This window comes from Solanum lycopersicum, chromosome 2 (assembly GCF_036512215.1).
Source record: "Solanum lycopersicum chromosome 2, SLM_r2.1".
Taxonomy (NCBI): domain Eukaryota; kingdom Viridiplantae; phylum Streptophyta; class Magnoliopsida; order Solanales; family Solanaceae; genus Solanum; species Solanum lycopersicum.
This window is the reverse complement of record NC_090801.1, coordinates 56,710,541-56,732,560: the sequence shown is the minus strand read 5'-3', so window position 1 is coordinate 56,732,560 and position 22,020 is coordinate 56,710,541. Positions and strand designations below refer to the sequence as shown.

Sequence of the window (22,020 nt, the reverse complement as noted above, 5' to 3'; positions counted from 1 at the left end):
ACTCAGTACAGAAAAGCCATTCAAACACAAACAAAATTTCATTATATTGTCAGGTAGCACACTACATCTTTACACTGTCATCAAACGACCAGAGACTTGAGAACGTTTTAAGAGATTCATTTTCCGGGGACAAAGTTTGTGGCGAAAGCCCAGGCATTGTTGTTTACGGGGTCTGCAAGGTGGTCAGCAAGGTTCTCCAATGGACCCTTTCCGGTGACAATAGCTTGAACAAAGAATCCAAACATAGAGAACATAGCAAGTCTACCGTTCTTGATCTCCTTTACCTTGAGCTCAGCAAATGCCTCTGGGTCTTCAGCAAGGCCTAATGGGTCGAAGCTGCCACCAGGGTAGAGTGGGTCGACAACCTCACCAAGAGGTCCACCAGCAATACGGTATCCCTCAACAGCTCCCATCAACACAACTTGGCAAGCCCAGATGGCCAAGATGCTTTGTGCATGGACCAAGCTTGGGTTGCCCAAGTAGTCAAGTCCACCTTCACTGAAGATCTGGGATCCGGCCTTGAACCACACAGCCTCACCGAACTTGACACCATTACGGGCCAAGAGCTCAGGGAAGACACATCCAAGAGCACCAAGCATAGCCCATCTGCAGTGGATCACCTCAAGTTCACGGTTCTTGGCAAAAGTTTCAGGGTCTGCTGAAAGTCCAGCGGTATCCCACCCGTAATCACCAGGAAATTCACCGGTCAAGTAGCTTGGGGACTCACCAGAGAATGGGCCCAAGTACTTAACACGGTCAGGGCCATACCATGGGCTGCTAGATGGGGCGGACTTGGCAACAGCCTTTCTCATAGTGATCCTTCCATTTCCAGAAATTTCTGAGGCAGATGGTGAGAGTTTGACTGCCTGTCCAGCAAATGAAGGGGAAGAAAGAGCCATTGTAGCAGCTGCCATTTGTGTTTATTTTAAGAGAAGAATTAAGTGTTTGATGGGTGATGAAGATGAAGTTAGTTGGGGTTGAGAATATATAGGAGAAAAGAGAGAGAATCATCTTATCAAGTGATATCTATATGTATGATCTCATTGGGTATCAAGATCCCATGTGTAGCACACTTGGCAATCTATAATCCATCAACTTCTTCATGATTTTTACGAGGGGGACCCAACCAATGTTGTCCTCCTATGTATGGCTACAAGGATTTCACTCTATCTCGTGAGCTTACATTATGACACCTCTACCAGCAGGATAACAGATACCATCTGTTTCTACAGCTAGCTCATTCAATGTAGGTCCATTAGTCTTTTTTTTTTGATGCATCTATTCTCTCTGGTTTTAGAGTTTACTGGTCAAGAAGGAAAATATGAAATGAATTACTATCTGATTTACTATTACAATCAAATACGCATAAGACACAACTTTATTTCTTAATTAAATTCATTAAGAAAGTGCCATGTTACTCCGACCCAGGCCACTCAACCGCTCATGGGTCTTTCATAGGCAGGATATTGTCATTAATCAACACTTGCAAATTGTGGGAAAGTAAAATTGCAATTTAAAAAGCAATGAGATTAACAGGTGATATTCGCTCCAATTTTTTTCTTTCCTAGTTCATAAAAAAAATACGAAAATAATTTAATTTCAGATATCTATTTTCTGAATATATTTAATTTCTTCCGGTGAATCAGTACTAAAAAAGTAAAAAAGAAAATTCAACATCGATCCTTAACAAAGTAATTTAGATTATATGCTTCCCAGTAATAATATATATACTACTTATGAGAGCGAGGTAGAGCCGAGGACTTCATCCAAATCTTATTTGATAGAAAATTATGCTATTTATAAATGGTTAATTAAAATTATACGTATATTATATAGTTGAATTCCCCTTAGACTTCTTTATGGGTCTATTTTTTTTTTTTTCATATTTTGAATCCCCTTGATAAAAATTATGGTATGAGCATAAGCAAGATTGAGTCAGATCATAATACATATGGTGATATGGAGTAATGTAGTTATTTTACAAGTTCTAATTCACATTAAGTGAAGATATTGGTTTTTGGATTTTATAACAACACTAGTTTTCGAAAACGTGCGTTGCACATTTATCCTAAAATACTTTATACAATGTTTGTAGTGCAAATAATAAATTTAAACAATATATATATCAAGAATTAGCTATTATGCATGAAAAAATACTACTTTCAATCATATTTGTTACCGATCCAAAGGTATATATGTACATTTCACAAATTTCATCAATAATTCATTTCCTCGTAAATTCAAAAAATAATGAAGTTACAGTGGTTCATCAACTTATAAGACACCATTGATTCTCTTTATCTTCATTTTTATTCTCTTCATGTTCATTTTTTTCTTTCTTTAATTTTTTTGTTAGTGAGTTGGATTCACTTGTACAAAATTATATCAACTTTTTGTCTGGTAGGATATTCCATTGATTGTCATGAAATGCAGTGATAAAGCTAGAAGTCTTTCTTCTTGTCCTTGTGTAAAAGATTCCTTTTTTGGATAATCCAATTAAGTGTATCGTCTCAACTTCTATAAAATAATTTTTATTTAAAAATCAAACCAAAATTTTATTAATAACATATCAACTTACACAAAAATAATTAATTGCATATAAGGAAAAATGATTTATTACCTGAAAATTGATACCACTTGAAACAGTTCAATCTGTGTTGCTTCACTTACTGCATCATCACTATGAAATATTAACGTCATTTCTTAATTGTATCTTCATAAAAAAAAGTCAAATTTAAAAAATTTATTAGTAGTTGAAATATTCAACAATTTAGATGAGTTCAAATAAAGATAAATAAAACATTGAGCATAACAAACTCATATAAAAAAAATAAAGATAACATGATTACATGAGAAAGTATAATATATAATATAGGAAAATGCTAATAGAAGATAAAAACATTACAAATTAAGTGATCCAAGAAGTGCCATCAACTTCTTGAGAGTGTGGAAAGATTATGAAGGTGTGAATATTAATGATGAGATAGTGGAGGTGTGGTATTAATACACATTATGACAAAATTACACCTAAAACTGATCAGATAGAGAAATGAAAAATTTCTCTAATACGTTTTCGTAATAACTTTATAATTAATTATTTTTACAACTATTCATTCTCCTACATTATTTTAACAATAAGTGATCAACTTAATTAACAATTTAAGCATATTTAATATTTAATTAATTAATTAATTTATAATATTTTAATTTAGTATAAGGCTAAAATGGTAATTCAACTTTTAAGTTTTGACCTTCATGTTTATGCTGATAATTCCAAACACACTTGTTGACATTTTCAAAGAATCCAAGCAACTAGCGCCAGTACCCACCATCGTTTTTTCTTCTTTTAACATAGATCCATGAATAGACTTTTGTTAGTTAATCTCATGGTCATGAAGAGACATTAGTCATAATGATCACTATACACCACTGTACGTGATAATGGAAAATTAAAATCTGCAGAGATTTTCGACCTGGAAATTAATGTAATTTATAACATTAACATTCAAGCAAACAATATACTATCTGTTTGTTGTTATTGTCAGTATATGTGTGTCAATAGCTCAAACATAGCATAGACGATGCACCTAATAAATCTGCTATGTTCTACAAATTGAAGTTTAAGCTATAAACACCTTTACTGTGGTTTTTTAATTACCATATCGTTGAAAGTGTTCGTTAGGGCTTTATTCTCTATTCTGTTTCTTTTGTTTTTGGAATGAAAGTTTTATTGTTTGATTCGTATTGTGGGTTTAGAAGATGAAAATTCAGGACTAAAAATCATTGGAATAGAAAAATCCATTATATTGTCAACTCATTCACAACAACTTTACATGAAAATTTAAAAATCATTTTATGGTATTCACTTTCCGGGAACAAAGTTTGTGGCGAAGGCCCAGGCGTTGTTGTTTACTGGGTCTGCAAGGTGATCAGCAAGGTTCTCCAATGGACCTTTTCCGGTAACAATGGCTTGAACAAAGAATCCAAACATAGAGAACATAGCAAGTCTACCGTTCTTGATCTCCTTTACCTTGAGCTCAGCAAATGCCTCTGGGTCTTCAGCAAGGCCTAATGGGTCGAAGCTTCCACCTGGGTAGAGTGGGTCGACAACCTCACCAAGAGGTCCACCAGCAATACGGTAACCTTCAACAGCTCCCATCAACACAACTTGGCAAGCCCAAATGGCCAAGATGCTTTGTGCATGAACCAAGCTTGGGTTGCCCAAGTAGTCAAGTCCACCCTCGCTGAAGATCTGGGATCCGGCCTTGAACCACACAGCCTCACCAAACTTTACACCGTTGCGGGCCAAGAGCTCAGGAAAGACACATCCAAGAGCACCAAGCATAGCCCATCTACAGTGGATCACCTCGAGTTCACGGTTCTTGGCAAAGGTCTCAGGGTCTGCTGAAAGTCCAGCAGTGTCCCATCCATAGTCACCAGGGAATTCACCGGTCAAGTAGCTTGGGGATTCACCAGAGAATGGGCCCAAGTACTTAACACGGTCAGGGCCATACCATGGGCTGCTAGATGGGGCAGACTTGGCAACAGCCTTTCTCATAGTGATCCTTCCATTTCCAGAGATTTCTGAGGCAGAGGGTGAGAGTTTCACCGCCTGTCCAGCAAAAGAAGGGGAAGAAAGAGCCATTGTAGCAGCTGCCATTGTGTTTATATCAAGAGAAAAGTAAGTGTTTGATGGTAAACTTTTGAAGTTTGCTGTGATGAGTTGAAGTTACAAGGGAATTATTCAGCATATATAGGGATTAAGAGGGAAAGAGTCCTTATCTAGTGATATCTATATTTATGATCTCATTGGGTATCAAGATCCCATATACAGCAAGTAATGCTACTTGGCAATCTCTAGTCCAACAATTTTACAGGATGTTTACAGTGGGGACCCAACTAATGTTGTCCACCTTTAATTGGCTACAAGGCTTGAACTCTATTCTGTGATTTGTTGAACTTACAATATGATATCTCTTATCATTATCCATTGAAAATTTCTCCAGATTTTATCTAACAGCGCTATATGTCACTTAATGTAGGGTAAGGTCTGCCTAACACGTTACCCTCGCCAGACCTTAGTTATGAGATTATACTCGTTATATTGTTACTGGTGTTTATCACAACTTGTAATTACTTAAAAAGGAAAGACTAATCAAGATTTGAACTTTATGAGTTCTAGAATCTAGGACAATGACCTCAAGTATTAGTAAATTCTGTATACATATTTAATGAATATGTTAACACATATACATGGTTTAAGCCAAAGCTATTTGGTTCTGTCAAACTGATATGCTGAAGGCTACCTCTGCGAGCCACTGTAATAAGTGATATGATTGTGCAAGTATTTTTGACAATGTCAATACATAGAACTTAATTTTCTTTTCCATAGTGTCATGAATATCTTCTGCTTACTATGTGTCCTTTTGGCTGTAAATTCTGATCAAAATGTACCATGTTTGGAAGGATATCTGCCTCTGTTATATAAGCTGTCACACAGATGCTTTTACTCTAAAGACATATGTAAGGAAGGAAGATTATACAAGAAGTTTATGATTTTGTTCAAGTTAAAGATGCTAATTAAATTAACGACATATCAGTCTATTAATGATCTGGAAACTCGTCAATATCACTCACTCCGTTTTATTTTGTTTGTCTAATTTTGACTTGTTACGGAATTTAAGAAAGTAAAGAATATTTTTGAATCTTATGATCTTAAAACAAAGATATGTATAATGTACCAAAACGTTATTTAATCTTGTGGTCTTAAACATGTTAAGTGAAAAGTTGAAGCAAGGTATTGTAAAAAATGAAAGTAAGACGGATTAAATTGAAACAGAGAGAGTACTTGCTGATTCTGAAGACAAAACATATACATTAGTTTTCCCTTATCATTGAAATGTCACTGCGTACGTAGTAGTGAAATAAACGTATGTCCTCTTAATTCATCTCACTTCTCAACTTAAAAATAAAGGAATCATCATGCTACTGTCGGCACTAAGTTAAGAGTATTGCTTCTTGAGAACTGAATCATTCCATAAGTTCCTCTACTGGTCTCTATATTCAACTTTTAAGCTTTTACCACATACCAAATGTATAATTTTTTTTGAACAGTCACCTGTTTTTCCCCTTTGATATGAAACTTGCAGCATCTCATTCATGCCATTGGAAAATGAAATTCAAGACTATACCATAACAGGAATAAGATGTAAGAAAAATCAATTCTATTGTTCAAGTTAACTCACAAATTACAACTTTACATGGTCAACAAATGATCAGAAACTTGAGAATGTTTTAAGATTTTTATTTTCCGGGGACAAAGTTTGTGGCGTAGGACCAGGCGTTGTTGTTTACTGGGTCTGCAAGGTGATCAGCAAGGTTCTCCAATGGTCCCTTTCCAGTAACAATGGCTTGAACAAAGAATCCAAACATAGAGAACATAGCAAGTCTACCGTTCTTAATCTCCTTTACCTTGAGCTCAGCAAATGCCTCAGGGTCTTCAGCAAGGCCTAATGGGTCGAAGCTTCCACCGGGGTAGAGTGGGTCTACAACCTCACCAAGAGGTCCACCAGCAATACGGTAACCTTCAACGGCTCCCATGAGTACAACTTGGCAAGCCCAGATGGCCAAGATGCTCTGTGCATGGACCAAGCTTGGGTTGCCCAAGTAGTCAAGTCCACCCTCACTGAAGATTTGAGATCCAGCCTTGAACCAGACAGCCTCACCAAACTTGACACCATTACGGGCCAAGAGCTCAGGGAAGACACATCCAAGAGCACCAAGCATAGCCCATCTGCAGTGGATCACCTCGAGTTCACGGTTCTTGGCAAAGGTTTCTGGATCTGCTGAAAGTCCAGCGGTGTCCCACCCGTAGTCACCAGGGAATTCACCATTCAAGTAGCTAGGGGACTCACCAGAGAATGGACCCAAGTACTTAACACGGTCAGGGCCATACCATGGGCTGCTAGATGGGGCTGACTTTGCGACAGCCTTTCTCATAGTGATCCTTCCATTTCCTGTGATTTCTGAGGCAGATGGTAAGAGTTTCACTGCTTGTCCAGCAAAAGAAGGGGAAGAAAGAGCCATTGTAGCAGCTGCCATGGTGTTTATATCAAGAGAAATGTAAGTGTTTGATGGTATGAGATATTGTTGAAGTTGGCTGTAATGAGATGAAGTTACAAGGAATTAATTCACCATATATATAGGGAGTAATTAAGAGGGAAAGAGTCCAAATTATCTAATGATATCTATATCTATGATCTCATTGGATATCAAGATCCTAAGTGTAGCAATGAATGCAACTTGACAATCTCTAATCCTTCTAATTTTTTAAGATGTTTACTGAAGGGACCCATCCAATACTGTCCTCCTATGTGTGGATACAAGGATTGAACTCTACCCTCTGATTTGTTGAGCTTACAATACACTGATATCTCTTATCATTATCCATTTGGAATTTATCCAAATTTTATCTATCAGCACTAAAGCTTATTCAATGTAGAACTATGGTTAAGCCTTCACTAAATAAATTGAGGAAAAGCTGAAACTCATTTTTATCATATTATCAATTCATGTTTAACCTCTATTTACTTCATAAGCAAATGTGGATCAAGATTTGAACTTTATGGATTCTGATAAACAGATTCTAAATTTAATTTGTGTTGATGAATTTCTTTAACACATATCACTACAACAAAAGAGACATTCAATGACAAAAGATTTTCCGTAAAAACATTTAGCAGCTTTGATATAATGTCATTGCATCCAAGAGTCACTATAGCATTTGGCGACATTAAGGCAATGCAGAATATCATATTCTCTTTCAACCAAGGTCCATGCATGGATTTTTAAAAATCTTATGGTCATGAAGAGGCATTTATAGTCATAGAACATTCTGTATATGTTTCATTTAGTTACTAGTAAATGAATTCCTCAATTTAATTTGTTTGTTTCTTAACACTTATATATATTTGTTTGAACCAAAACTACTTAATTGGTTCTGTCAAATATGCATGATGAAGCTTACCCCTGCCCTTGTTAATAAGTGACATGAGCATTAGCATTTTTACAATGTCAATGCTTAGAACTTATTTTCCTTTATAATAAGTGTCATGTATATCTTAGTTTCTTGTATCTTCTGCTTACTATTTCCTTAATTTTGGCTCTGGTCGTTACTCGTTACTATATGCCATCTTTGGAGGATACCTGCCTCTGTTATATAAGCAGTTGCATAGATGCTTTTACTTGCTACGTTCAGATTACATAACACACAGCATTGGTTTTCTCTCATCAATGAAATGTCAATGATGTAGAAGTGAAAAATTGTTATGTACTCTTAAATCATCTCACTTCTCAGATAGAAAAATTAGGAATCATGTCAATAACATCATGTTGTTCAATGTTATTCTTGGCATTAAGTTAAGACTATTATTGATTCTTGAGGATAAATTGAATTCCTTAAGTTCCTGTGTCTGTATATTCAAGATTTAAGCTTTTACCACATTCCAAATGTATATTGGTTTTTCTTTTTTGTTTTTGCTTAGTCATCTTTTTTCCCCCTTTGATATGAATCTTGCAGTATTTCATTCATGCAATTGGAAAATGGAATTATATACTACACCATAGTTGGAATATAAGAAAAATCCATTATATTGTCTAGTAAACTCACAATTACAACTTTACAAGGCCATCAATTTATGATATTCATTTTCCAGGAACAAAGTTTGTGGCAAAGGCCCAGGCATTGTTATTAACTGGATCCGCAAGGTGGTCAGCGAGGTTCTCCAATGGACCCTTTCCGGTAACAATGGCCTGAACAAAGAACCCAAACATAGAGAACATAGCAAGTCTGCCGTTCTTGATCTCCTTAACCTTAAGCTCAGCAAATGCCTCCGGGTCTTCAGCAAGGCCTAATGGGTCGAAGCTGCCACCGGGGTAGAGTGGGTCGACAACCTCACCAAGAGGTCCACCAGCAATGCGGTATCCCTCAACGGCTCCCATCAACACAACTTGACAAGCCCAGATGGCCAAGATGCTTTGTGCATGGACCAAGCTTGGGTTGCCCAAGTAATCAAGTCCACCCTCGCTGAAGATCTGGGATCCAGCCTTGAACCACACAGCCTCACCGAACTTGACACCATTACGGGCCAATAGCTCAGGGAAGACACATCCAAGAGCACCAAGCATAGCCCATCTGCAGTGGATCACCTCAAGTTCACGGTTCTTGGCAAAAGTTTCAGGGTCAGCTGAAAGTCCAGCGGTATCCCAGCCGTAGTCACCAGGGAATTCACCGGTCAAGTAGCTTGGGGACTCACCAGAGAATGGGCCTAAGTACTTAACACGGTCTGGTCCATACCATGGGCTGCTAGACGGGGCAGACTTGGCAACAGCCTTTCTCATAGTGATCCTTCCATTTCCAGAGATTTCTGAGGCAGAGGGTGAGAGTTTCACTGCCTGCCCAACAAAAGAAGGGGAAGAAAGAGCCATTGTAGAAGCTGCCATGGTTTATAACAAGAGAAAAGTGATGAGTGTTTGAAATGTCAAAGTTGGTTGTGATGAAGCTGAAGTAGTTGGGGTTCAGAATATATAGGAGGTAATTAGAGAGAGAGAATCCTCTTATCCAGTGATATCTATACATATGATCTCATTGGATATCAAGATCCCATATATTGTAGCAACTTGAATCTACAACTCATTAATTTTCCAAGAAGGGACACATTCAGTATTGTCCTCTCATATATTGCCACAAGGATTGAAATCCACCCTGTGATATATTGAGCTTACAATATGATATCCCTATCATTATCCACTTGCCATTTCTATAGATTTTGTCTACCTGCAGGGTAAAAGATGTAGAACTATGGTTTAGGAAATTCGAGGAGAAGTTTAAATTTATTACCACCTTGATGCATAAATTGTGGGAAATTAATAATGCATGTTTATGTTTGGAAAACAATGTGATTGAAACTTTATTAACATATTAGACCCCAATTGACAAAGTTGTTTATGTCAGCAACACATGCTATCTTGTTTTATGCTCATTCAAGACATTGTTAATTCATGTTTACAGATTTAATGCGGCTTAGTTCCAGTACTTAACTGCTACATGAGCAATGGTGAAACTCTGAAAGAGCTTATTCAGAAGAACATGAACAAACACGTTAATTTGTTAGAATTCATCAGCACCACAATATATTTTTACTAATTGTAGATTTAAGTTATATACACTGACAGTATAAAGATGTTTTTGCCGTATCCATAAAATTTAACATGTGATAGTAAGTCAATTCCCTATTTTTACGAGACTACCATTGGAGTAATGGTTATCAACGGATTTACATATATTACTTTATAAGTAAAACTGATTGTATATAATTTTTATATTACCAGTGCATAGCTTAAATTTGTTGCCAATAAGTGTCATGTTGTCTCTTCTGCGAACTAACTATACAAGTATGTGCTTTGGCTATGGTCATTACTATGCGCCTTGTTTGGAAAGATCTTTTAATCTAAAGATGGTATCAATGTTATGAAGGATGATTTTTCAAGAAATTTATGAATTTTTTCACAGGACATATAATGCAAGGACCTGTAAAGTCATATGTTAAACACATTGGTTTTCACTTAGCATTGAAATGAAACAATGTCTTCTTATTTCCTCTTTCGCTTCTCGATAGAAAAATAAGGAATCATGTAATAACGTCATGGTGTTCAACATTAGTACTTTACACTAATTTTGAGTATTGCTTATCCAGAATTAATTGAATTCCATAATTCAAGTTTTAATCTTATAACAGCATATAGTTTTTCTAGTTACGACATCTTAATTCTCAATTATTTTTTCTTTGGTCTCTTTCTTCTACCCTTTGGTATAAAAGTGGCAATATTTTTTATTCGTGGCTTTGAAAAATGTAACTCAGGATTACACAATCATTGGAAATTTTGAATATTGAAAAAAAATAATCCATTCTAATGTCAAGTAATTACTGACAACTACTTTACAAGGCCATCAAACAATCAAATTTTAAGAATGTTTAAGATTTTCATTTTCCGGGAACAAAGTTTGTGGCGAAAGCCCAAGCGTTGTTGTTAACGGGGTCTGCAAGGTGGTCAGCAAGGTTTTCCAATGGACCCTTTCCAGTAACAATGGCTTGAACGAAGAATCCAAACATCGAGAACATAGCAAGTCTGCCGTTCTTAATCTCCTTTACCTTGAGCTCGGCAAATGCCTCAGGGTCTTCAGCAAGGCCTAATGGGTCGAAGCTGCCACCGGGGTAGAGTGGGTCGACAACCTCACCAAGAGGTCCACCAGCAATGCGGTAACCTTCAACGGCTCCCATCAACACAACTTGACAAGCCCAGATGGCCAAGATGCTTTGTGCATGGACCAAGCTTGGGTTGCCCAAGTAGTCAAGTCCACCCTCGCTGAAGATCTGGGATCCGGCCTTGAACCACACAGCCTCACCAAACTTTACACCGTTGCGGGCCAAGAGCTCAGGAAAGACACATCCAAGAGCACCAAGCATAGCCCATCTGCAGTGGATCACCTCAAGTTCACGGTTCTTGGCAAAGGTCTCAGGGTCAGCTGAAAGTCCAGCGGTATCCCAGCCGTAGTCACCAGGGAATTCGCCAGTCAAGTAGCTTGGGGACTCACCAGAGAATGGTCCCAAGTACTTAACACGGTCAGGGCCATACCATGGGCTGCTAGATGGGGCAGACTTGGCGACAGCCTTTCTCATAGTGATCCTTCCATTTCCAGAATTTTCTGAGGCAGATGGTGAGAGTTTGACTGCCTGTCCAGCAAATGAAGGGGAAGAAAGAGCCATTGCAGCAGCTGCCATGATTTATATTAAGAGAAAAGTGTTGAGTATTTTATGGTATTAAATATTGTTGAAGGCTGTGATGAGATGAAGTTACAAGGGAATTAATTCACCATATATAGGGATTAAGAAAGAGGGAAAGAGCCGTAATTATCTAGTGATATCTATATCTATAATCTCATTGGGTATCAAGATCCCATGTGTAGCGATTAATGCACTTGGCAATCTCCAATCTGCATGATGTTTATTACTTAAGGGGCCCATCCAATATTGCCCTCCTTTGTGTGGCTGTAAAGATTGAACTCTGCCCTCTGATTTGTTGAGTTTACACTACTGATATCTTTGTCATTATCCATTTGAAATTTCTCCAGATTTCATCTATCAGCACTACAGCTCATTCAATGTTGAGCTCACAATATGATGTCCATATCATTATCCACTTGGAATTTGTCTACCTTCATGGTAAAAGATGCCACAATTAAATTCATAAATTGTGGGAGATCAATAATGCATGTTTATGTTTGGGAAGCAATGCAATTGAAACTTTATTAATATATTAGACCTCAATTGACAAAGTTGTTTATGTTAGCCACGCATGTTATATTTTCATATGCTCATTCAAGATACTGTTAATTTATGCGTAGAGATTCAACGCAGCTTAGTACTTAACCACTACATGAGCAACAGATGCTGAGACTTGGAAAGTGCTTGTTCTGAAGGACATGAACACAGATTTTAATTTGTTGATATTCATCAGTATCACAATTTTTTCTGTGTTAAGAGAAATAGAATTTACTAACAGTGTAAAGATGTTTTTACACTATCCATAAATTTTAACATGTGATAGTAGATCAGTTACTATTTTTAACCAGAATACCAATTAATGTTTATCAAGGGATTTACCTTTAGTAACTTACTAAGTAACTTGATTGTGTAAATATTGCTTACGTTATTAGTGCATACAACTTAGAATTTGTTGCCAGTAAGTGTCATATATAGCATTACTTGTGTCTTCTGCTAACTATATAAGTGTGTCCTTTGGCTCTGGTCATTACTATGTCAAAGGATTTGTCAGATATGTGAGAAAGGAGGATGTATAAGAGATTTACGAATCTGTTCAAAGATGCTATCCAAATTAAAGGCACATAATATAAGGACCTGGAAACTTATATGTTTCTAATAACTACATTTCAGACTAAAAAACATATTGGCTTTCTTCCCTTATTATTGAACTGTTAATGTTCTAGTCGTGAAATGATATAACGTCCTCTATTTCCTCTTTAACCTCTCGACAAAATTAATGAATGATGTAATAACATCTTATTTTTCAAAATTAATACTTTGCTCTAATTTTGAGTATTGCTTCTTGAGAGTTGATTGAATTCCCTAAGTTCTTCTGGTCTGAAAATTCGATGTTGTAAGCCTGTCACAGCTTTAGAGTTTTTCTAGTTACCATATCTCATATATATGTATCTTCTGTCTTTTTTGCTCTGTTCTCTTTCTTTGATTATCCTTTGTTATGAAAGTGGCAACATTTGATTCATAGCTTAGTAAGATGTTACTCAGTACTACACAAACATTGAAATATTAAAGAAAAACAATCCATTCTATTGTCAAGTAACTCACTACTACTTTACAAGGAATATTAAGATTGTTTAAAAAGTTTCATTTTCCGGGGACAAAGTTTGTGGCAAAAGCCCAAGCGTTGTTGTTAACGGGGTCTGCAAGGTGGTCAGCAAGGTTCTCCAATGGACCCTTTCCGGTAACAATAGCTTGAACGAAGAATCCGAACATAGAGAACATGGCAAGTCTACCGTTCTTGATCTCCTTTACCTTGAGCTCAGCAAATGCCTCTGGGTCTTCAGCAAGACCCAGTGGGTCGAAGCTGCCACCAGGGTAGAGTGGGTCGACAACCTCACCAAGAGGGCCACCAGCAATACGGTAACCTTCAACGGCTCCCATGAGTACAACTTGGCAAGCCCAGATGGCCAAGATGCTTTGTGCATGGACCAAGCTTGGGTTGCCCAAGTAGTCAAGTCCACCCTCACTGAAGATTTGGGATCCAGCTTTGAACCACACAGCCTCACCGAACTTGACGCCGTTACGAGCCAATAGCTCAGGGAAGACACAGCCAAGAGCACCAAGCATAGCCCATCTGCAGTGGATCACCTCAAGTTCGCGGTTCTTGGCAAAGGTTTCTGGGTCTGCTGAAAGTCCAGCGGTATCCCAGCCGTAGTCACCAGGGAATTCACCGGTCAAGTAGCTTGGTGACTCACCAGAGAATGGTCCCAAGTACTTAACACGGTCAGGGCCATACCATGGGCTGCTAGATGGGGCTGACTTGGCGACAGCCTTTCTCATAGTGATCCTTCCATTTCCAGAGATTTCTGAGGCAGAGGGTGAGAGTTTCACCGCCTGTCCAGCAAAAGAAGGGGAAGAAAGAGCCATTGTTGCAGCTGCCATTGTGTTTATATCAAGAGAAATGTAAGTGTTTGATGATACTGTTGAAGTTGGTTTTGATGAGATGAAGTTACAAAGGAACTAATTCACCATATATATAGGGAGTAATTAAGAGGGAAAAAGAGTCTTAATTATCTAGTGATATCTATATCTATGATCTCATTGGATATCAAGATCCCATGTGTAGCAATTAATGCACTCTTGGCAATCTCCAATTTTACAAGACGTTTACAACTAAAGGGACCCATCCAATATTGTCCTCCTATGTGTGGCTACAAGGATTGAACTCTACCCTCTGATTTGTTGAGCTTACAATACACTCATATCTCTTATCATTATCCATTGGGAATTTCTCCAGATTTTATCTATCAGCACTATAGCTATGCTTTAGCCTTTCACTAAATAAATTGACGAAAAATTGAAATTCATTTTTTTTTCTCCAGATTATCAAGTAATGTTTATTAAAAGACTAATTTTCAAGTTTGTGCGTTGCACGTGTATTTCAGGCTAAGAGTGATAGTTTATTAAAATAATATTAGATTAAATGTGTGATAAGTTATATAAACTTTTGAAAGGGATATAGGTTACCTTTTACCTGAAACTTCAGAGTCCTTTCATAATCGAATTTAATAGAAATAATTAGTTAAAATGTATAGATAATGTCAAATGTTACATGACAAACTATTAAGATCAATGTGCTTCGTGCGATGCCACATTAAATTAGACAAAGAACTTCAAACAATGAATTAATCCTCTAAAATACAAATTCAACTACAATATATCATCTCATAATAAAAATTATCTATGGTAATTCATGCAATTACACGTTCAAGTGTAATTTGAATTAAAGTTTAATAGCATAAAGACACAATAACATCAAGAATCTGAATAGGCTTTGTTACGTCATTATAAATTAATTAGTTTTTGAAATGTAATCCAATTTTGAAGGTACTCCATATCAATGTATTTATTTTTTTAAAACTTCATGAATATTATTAAATACTATATTTCAAATAAAGGAAGAGATTTTGTGTTCCAAAAGTCCACTGTTGAAGTTGTTCAAATTTTTTTTTTTTTTGGGTGGGTGGGGGGGGGGTCATACATTTTCTTATTATTACTAACTTTTGGTGAAAAATATCCAAAGAAAGGAATTTGATCGAAAAGTAAAAATATGTCTTTAAATTGTATGTGAGCATTCAATTTTATAGGATTTATTTAGTTTTTAAGTACTTTAGTTTAAAATACGTAACTATCAAAAAGAAAAACTAACATTAGTGTTTTCCAACTTTTCAACTCTAAAAATAATCATATGACGAGTATAATAGTATTCCATGACTTGGGGTGAAAAAGATAAAACAAACAACAAAAAATTAAATTTAAAAAGCAAACAAAATAGAGCAAATATAAAAGAATAAATACATAATAGAATCTATAAGTAGAACATAATATATGCGTGTATATGTAGATTTTCTTTCATTCAACATTACTTCAACCTGAAAAATCGAAAGTTACTAAATATATAATGACATATAGAAACTCAAAAGTCATGCTGAAAAAAAGAAGTCATACAAATAACTCTTGGTTTCTTCACCATACATTCATTTGCAATTAATTTGTAATTGAATTCTTCACCATATATGCACTTGCATTTAATTTGTAACTATTTGTTTTGGTTAATTTATTATACAATATAATTAATAATTATTTAATTTTCATGCTAATAAATAACTCATGATCTAAAAAATAACTAAAATATTGTTACTTGATGTTTAATTAATTAGGTTTTAAAAATATTTTAATCATATCATATATTATTATAAGTGTAAAGATTTTAAGTTTAAAGTTAGATTACGAAAATGCCCTTCACCAATTTTTTAAATTAAAAAATCTTTTACTAATTTTTAAAACTAAATCAATAATGATAATTAAACTAGACCAAATATATGATTAGATGTTACAACTTATCATTTTCCATTTCTTAATGAATTTGATTGTTTAAACTTTGTAGCTTCTACCATTAAACACATTCATGCACAAACCTTTCATGTACTTAATTTCTCCCTTTATGAATTGGATAAAAATATTAATCCACCACACTTTGTTTTCATCATCTAATAGTTCTTCTGTAAGGAGTATTTTTTATTGGTCACTATTTTTCTTATTGATTTGTGCCTTCGTTCATTTTTTATTTTCATGGTTGTTAGAGAAACATATAATCTATTTGTTCTTGTAATATTTTTTTATTAGTCACTATTTTTCTTATTGGTTTGTGTCCTTCATTCAATTTTTTTTATTTTTAATGATTGTTGGAGTATTTATATCCAAGAAATTTCAGCCTTAGGAATTAGTTCTAGCCTTACAAGTTGTTCATCATTCACCAAAGAAAATGTTTATGTTTAAGTTCTAGGCAAAAAGTAAACACTAAAAAAATTTATTTTATATGCACAAAAAGACATATAGGAGTACGTCAGACAATGTCGAGCAATTTTATATCTTGGGTCTATATAAATTGTAACAGTAACAGAGGTCAAACGTGCAAGACACATTTCCAGAACTAGTTAATAATAAGGACAAAACTATAATTCAACTTTGAAGATAAAATCTTCCACTTATAATAATATATGATATGATATTGATATGATTAACTTGTAAATCATATTATTATAAGTGGGAAGATTCAAAGCTCAAAGTTGAATTACCATTTTACCCTTATATTAAAATAATTAAAACAAATAATAATATAAAATAATTAAAACAAATAATATAAAATATAATTAAATATTTAATAAATAACTTATTTAAATCAGTGCATGAATCAAATTCACATTAATAATTAATTTCTCTTTTGTTGTAAAAATCAAGAGTATTTGAAGAGTTTTTCCTTTACATAAATTTGATATGGACTAAAATCATCGAACTAATTTAATGAAATTAATTTTATCTACTCAAAAGTCATCGTACCTACAGCTATAAAATACCTAGCATGGTCTTTATGTAAGTGATAAGAGGAGGATGAGAGATTATCAAGCAAAAAAATTAATCTTGCTCATTATATTGTATTGCAATAATTTCCTTTTGTTTTTATCCACTCATTCTTGTCAAGCTTAAGTATTTTGTACATCCTTTTTTAATATTTTGATCGATATACTTTCTTATAATTTTGTTTTCTAGTGGAATATCTTGTGTCCTATATGAAAATTAGTTATATACAATTCATGTTCTCCTATATTTCTTAATCATTGATGAAATTCATAATGAAAGATTAATCAGTTAATTTTTATTTGCGACTATCTATAGAGTGTTTTACTTTAGTTTAAATATATTTTTGAGATTATTATTTATTAGTAATGAGAGGAATAACTAAATGAAAAAAATCACATATGATTTTTTTAAATGTTTTTTTATTTGACTTTTCGTTTATATTGTATAATCTATTGATCTTATTAGTTTATTATTTGTTTGTGGAAACATTCATTCTTCAAATTGACCATATATCTAGAATAAGTCATTTTGAAAAGTTTGTGTTGCTCCATTTATATTAATTATTCAAAGGGAAATTTTATAAAAAAAGAGAGTATTATTCTTTTCTCTTCATAAATCATATGATAATATTTCTTTAAGGTTAAAAAGAAGATGCATATGTGATGGAATAATTAAAATAATTAACATAATAATTATGATGATGGCTGCAGGTGTATTCGTAATATATCAATTAGTGTTTATATCATTTGCATATGTACCAAATTGATGATGTCTTTTAGAACTTATATATTGTTTGCATCATACTTCTATTTACTGTGATGAGAAGCTATTATTGTTGATGTAAAATTTTAATTATGACTGAAAAATTGCAAACTCAATTTCCAGATTATTGGTTGGACCCATAAATAGTTAAGTTATTCTTTCGCGTGATTATTAAATATTAATTATTACTCATAATCATAATTTTGTAAAAATGAAAGTTGAATATGAAGATTCTCTCCATTATTCTAAGAACACTTTCAGAATTAAAATTTCAATATGCTTTAAGAATCAATTTATAAAGATTTATGTTATGTGCATAATTCAATCATATATTACTAAAAGCATGAACAAAAAAAGTTAAAAGTTGAATTACGATTTTACCCCTTCTATAAATTAAATTGTTATAAACTATTTAAATATTTGATTGTATAAATTTAATTAAAATGTTAATGACTTTTAGACTTCTTAAGATTAATTTCTAATTAAATATCTAATTAATTAATATTTATGATTTATAATCTATATATATAATAATTCTAATTTTTTTTTAAAATGATCTCTATCTAAATTGCTATATTTTTCCTCTTCTCATAATTTTTTCCTTAACATGAATAATATAATTTATATGGATAAAGTGTTATCCTTAATGATAAATAACGAAATTTAATAATTTAAAGATTGCAAATCTGCAAAATGGAGACACACATTGATACTGTCCTCTTGACTATTATTAAAGAACGACTCTATCTTCACAAATTTAAATTCATTAACGCTTATTACGTGATAAGAACTTTAGTTGTTCTTTCTACATGGTTTGCTAATTTTAATTTTCTTTTTCATATTCTTCATTTATTTATTATTATTTGTTAATTACTTATTCAACTTTTATACTCTTAATATTCATAACTCCCATCTTTTCATATTCATAACATCTAAATATTTAAACTAAAACTTTAAGATTTCTTTTGATATTCCTTCTATTCTATCTATATAAATTCAACTTCTTTATCTCATGAAACTCCTACCAAGATTATTAGGCTACATGTTTATTCTATAGTTAAAGTAGATGAAGAAGCCTCTAGAATTTTGATAGGATATGGAAGGAGTTGATAAGAACTCAGAGAGTTATGTACTTATTTTTTCATCTATGCATACATCAGTCTTATAAGAATAATGTATACATTATATTTTTCCTTAGATCTGTTTCTTTTTGTCTTTTTTTTTTTTCATTAAACTTTTTAATTTAGTTTTTTATGAATGTTTTATTGCGTAAGTCTTTCTTATTTTGTATTTGTTACATTTTATTATTCTCTACAATTTACATATATATTTTCATGAAACTTTAGTCATTCTAACATATCTATAAAAATTTACATGAAACATACGTGCGAAGCACGTCCTCAGAAACTAGTATGAGAAGAAAAGAGAAAGAGAAACTTCAAATGAAGAATAACAAAAATGCTTAAGTATTCATAATATTTTTTTTTAATTATTTAGTGAACAAAATATAAATAGTAAAACTACTATTGCTAATTTCAAAATTTCCTTTTTTATAACTCAATATTTTAGTATATAGAAATTTAACAATAAAGGACAAACGTGCAGCGCACGTTCCCTAAGACTAGTACCTAATAAGCAAACACGGATCAAGATTTGAACTTCATGGGTTCTGAAATCTAAAAGGCGACCTTAAATTCTAATCGATTCTAAATTTAGTAGTTCCACATATTTAATAAATTTCTTAACACATATGCATGTGTTGACGTTGGACCAGCTACTTGGTTTTGTCAAACCGGGTGGAAATGAATCTTGTGACTAACTGAACCTCAAAAGTTATCTCAAAGGGTAGAGAATTGTTCAACACTTATAAAGAGGTCATTCATTCATCGATGTGGGACATTCCATTCATCGCTGAAGTCTACCTCTGCCCTGTTAATAATGATATGATTGTATAAGCATTTTTCACAATGTCAGCGAGAACTTGATTTCCTCTCTAATAAGTGCCATGCATGTATATTTAACTTGTATCTTCTGCTTATTATGTCCCTTTGGCTCTGGTCATTGCTATGATGTGCCATGTAAGGAAGGAGGAAAATACAAGAACTTCATGGATGTGGACACATAAGTGTAATGACCCGGAAACTCATATATTACTCGCTACGTTCAGATTATAAAACATACTGTCCATTGGTTTTCCCTTAATTTCTCTTTCACTTCTTGACAGAAAAATAAAGAATCATGGAAGTAAATAAACAGCATGTCGTTCAATGTCTAAGTTGGAGTATTGCTTCTTGAGAATTAATTGAATTCCATAAGTTCCTCTGGTCTGTATATTCAGGTTTAAGCTTTTACCACACCTCAAATTTAACTCTGGTCTTGTTAATTTTGCTTCGTCATCAATTTTCCCCTTCAATATGAATTTTGCAGTATTTCATTCATCAAATGAAATTCAGGACTAAGAAAAAATCATTCTATTGTCAAGTAAACTCACAACTAAAACTTTACAAAGCCATCAAACAATAATATCTAGAGAACATTTTATGATATTCATTTGCCGGGAACAAAGTTTGTGGCAAAGGCCCATGCATTGTTGTTAACTGGATCTGCAAGGTGGTCAGCAAGATTCTCCAATGGACCCTTTCCGGTAACAATGGCTTGAACAAAGAATCCAAACATAGAGAACATAGCAAGTCTGCCGTTCTTAATCTCCTTTACCTTGAGCTCAGCAAATGCCTCCGGGTCTTCAGCAAGGCCTAATGGGTCGAAGCTGCCACCTGGGTAGAGTGGGTCGACAACCTCACCAAGAGGTCCACCAGCAATACGGTAACCCTCAACAGCTCCCATCAGTACAACTTGACAAGCCCAGATGGCCAAGATGCTTTGTGCATGGACCAAGCTTGGGTTGCCCAAGTAGTCAAGTCCACCCTCGCTGAAAATCTGGGAACCGGCCTTGAACCACACAGCTTCACCAAATTTGACACCATTACGGGCCAAGAGCTCAGGGAAGACACATCCAAGAGCACCAAGCATAGCCCATCTGCAGTGGATCACCTCAAGTTCACGGTTCTTGGCAAAGGTCTCGGGGTCAGCTGAAAGTCCAGCGGTATCCCATCCATAGTCACCAGGGAATTCGCCAGTCAAGTAGCTTGGTGACTCACCAGAGAATGGTCCCAAGTACTTAACACGGTCAGGGCCATACCATGGGCTGCTAGATGGGGCAGACTTGGCGACAGCCTTTCTCATAGTGATTCTTCCATTTCCAGAAATTTCTGAGGCAGATGGTGAGAGTTTGACTGCCTGTCCAGCAAATGAAGGGGAAGAAAGAGCCATTGTAGCAGCTGCCATGATTTATATTAAGAGAAAAGTGTTGAGTATTTTATGGTATTAAATATTGTTGAAGGCTGTGATGAGATGAAGTTACAAGGGAATTAATTCACCATATATAGGGATTAAGAAAGAGGGGAAGAGTCCTTATCTCGTGATATCTATATCTATGATCTCATTGGCTATCGAGATCCTACTTGTAGCAAGTATGCACATTTAGCAATCTCCAATCCATCAATTTTCCGAACAAGGGATACATCCAATATTGTCCTCTCATATGTTGCCACAAGGATTGGAATCTGCCCTGTGATTTGTTGAGCTTACAATATGATATCCCTATCATTATCCACTTGCCATTTTTGTAGATATTTTCTCCTGCAGGGTAAAATATACCACCACTATACTATCATTCAATGTAGAGTTATGGTTTAGGAAATTTGAGGAGAAGTTGAAACTAATTACTACTTGATTCATATATTTTGGGAACTTAATAATGCATCTTTATGTTCAGAAAGCAATGTGATTGAAACTTTATTATATTAAACCCTAATTAGCAAAGTTGTTTATGTTAGCCAAACAGGTTATATTGTATTATGCTCATTCACAATACTACATGAGCAATGCTGAGACTTGGAAAGAGCTTGTTCCGAAGAATATGAGCAAAGATTTTAAT

At 34.5% G+C, this 22,020-nt stretch overlaps 7 protein-coding genes across 7 annotated transcripts; all 7 read right to left on the bottom strand.

Moving 5' to 3' along the window:
- Positions 1 to 19: 19 nt before the first annotated feature.
- On the bottom strand, positions 20 to 957 carry CAB1B (chlorophyll a/b-binding protein Cab-1B). Its single transcript, NM_001329927.1, has one exon. It carries the CDS (start codon positions 912 to 914, stop codon positions 117 to 119), a length of 798 nt encoding a protein of 265 aa, NP_001316856.1. The 5' UTR covers positions 915 to 957; the 3' UTR covers positions 20 to 116.
- A 2,826-nt stretch (positions 958 to 3,783) lies between these two features.
- On the bottom strand, positions 3,784 to 4,722 carry LOC101264286 (a/b-binding protein Cab-1C). The gene has a single exon (NM_001365568.1). The coding sequence runs from the start codon at positions 4,658 to 4,660 to the stop codon at positions 3,863 to 3,865; it is 798 nt and encodes a 265-aa protein (NP_001352497.1). The 5' UTR covers positions 4,661 to 4,722; the 3' UTR covers positions 3,784 to 3,862.
- Positions 4,723 to 6,209: 1,487 nt separating this feature from the next.
- Cab-1D (Chlorophyll a-b binding protein 1D) lies at positions 6,210 to 7,160 on the bottom strand. Its single transcript, NM_001346777.1, has one exon. It carries the CDS (start codon positions 7,099 to 7,101, stop codon positions 6,304 to 6,306), a length of 798 nt encoding a protein of 265 aa, NP_001333706.1. The 5' UTR covers positions 7,102 to 7,160; the 3' UTR covers positions 6,210 to 6,303.
- A 1,465-nt stretch (positions 7,161 to 8,625) lies between these two features.
- CBP1 (chlorophyll a-b binding protein 1, chloroplastic) lies at positions 8,626 to 9,653 on the bottom strand. Its single transcript, NM_001365531.1, has one exon. It carries the CDS (start codon positions 9,499 to 9,501, stop codon positions 8,704 to 8,706), a length of 798 nt encoding a protein of 265 aa, NP_001352460.1. The 5' UTR covers positions 9,502 to 9,653; the 3' UTR covers positions 8,626 to 8,703.
- Positions 9,654 to 10,944: 1,291 nt separating this feature from the next.
- Cab-1A (chlorophyll a/b-binding protein Cab-1A) lies at positions 10,945 to 11,916 on the bottom strand. The gene has a single exon (NM_001329940.1). It carries the CDS (start codon positions 11,838 to 11,840, stop codon positions 11,043 to 11,045), a length of 798 nt encoding a protein of 265 aa, NP_001316869.1. The 5' UTR covers positions 11,841 to 11,916; the 3' UTR covers positions 10,945 to 11,042.
- Positions 11,917 to 13,338: 1,422 nt separating this feature from the next.
- On the bottom strand, positions 13,339 to 14,334 carry LOC101265886 (chlorophyll a-b binding protein 1C, chloroplastic). Its single transcript, NM_001346289.1, has one exon. The coding sequence runs from the start codon at positions 14,280 to 14,282 to the stop codon at positions 13,485 to 13,487; it is 798 nt and encodes a 265-aa protein (NP_001333218.1). The 5' UTR covers positions 14,283 to 14,334; the 3' UTR covers positions 13,339 to 13,484.
- Positions 14,335 to 20,473: 6,139 nt separating this feature from the next.
- Positions 20,474 to 21,427, bottom strand: CBP2 (chlorophyll a-b binding protein 2). Its single transcript, NM_001366690.1, has one exon. It carries the CDS (start codon positions 21,366 to 21,368, stop codon positions 20,571 to 20,573), a length of 798 nt encoding a protein of 265 aa, NP_001353619.1. The 5' UTR covers positions 21,369 to 21,427; the 3' UTR covers positions 20,474 to 20,570.
- Positions 21,428 to 22,020: the final 593 nt, after the last annotated feature.

Excerpts from the sequence above, each read along its gene's own strand:
- LOC101264286 (NM_001365568.1), bottom strand. The coding sequence starts at position 4,660 with ATGGCAGCTGCTACAATGGCTCTTTCTTCCCCTTCTTTTGCTGGACAG.
- Cab-1D (NM_001346777.1), bottom strand. The coding sequence starts at position 7,101 with ATGGCAGCTGCTACAATGGCTCTTTCTTCCCCTTCTTTTGCTGGACAA.
- CAB1B (NM_001329927.1), bottom strand. The coding sequence starts at position 914 with ATGGCAGCTGCTACAATGGCTCTTTCTTCCCCTTCATTTGCTGGACAG.
- LOC101265886 (NM_001346289.1), bottom strand. The coding sequence starts at position 14,282 with ATGGCAGCTGCAACAATGGCTCTTTCTTCCCCTTCTTTTGCTGGACAG.
- Cab-1A (NM_001329940.1), bottom strand. The coding sequence starts at position 11,840 with ATGGCAGCTGCTGCAATGGCTCTTTCTTCCCCTTCATTTGCTGGACAG.
- CBP2 (NM_001366690.1), bottom strand. The coding sequence starts at position 21,368 with ATGGCAGCTGCTACAATGGCTCTTTCTTCCCCTTCATTTGCTGGACAG.
- CBP1 (NM_001365531.1), bottom strand. The coding sequence starts at position 9,501 with ATGGCAGCTTCTACAATGGCTCTTTCTTCCCCTTCTTTTGTTGGGCAG.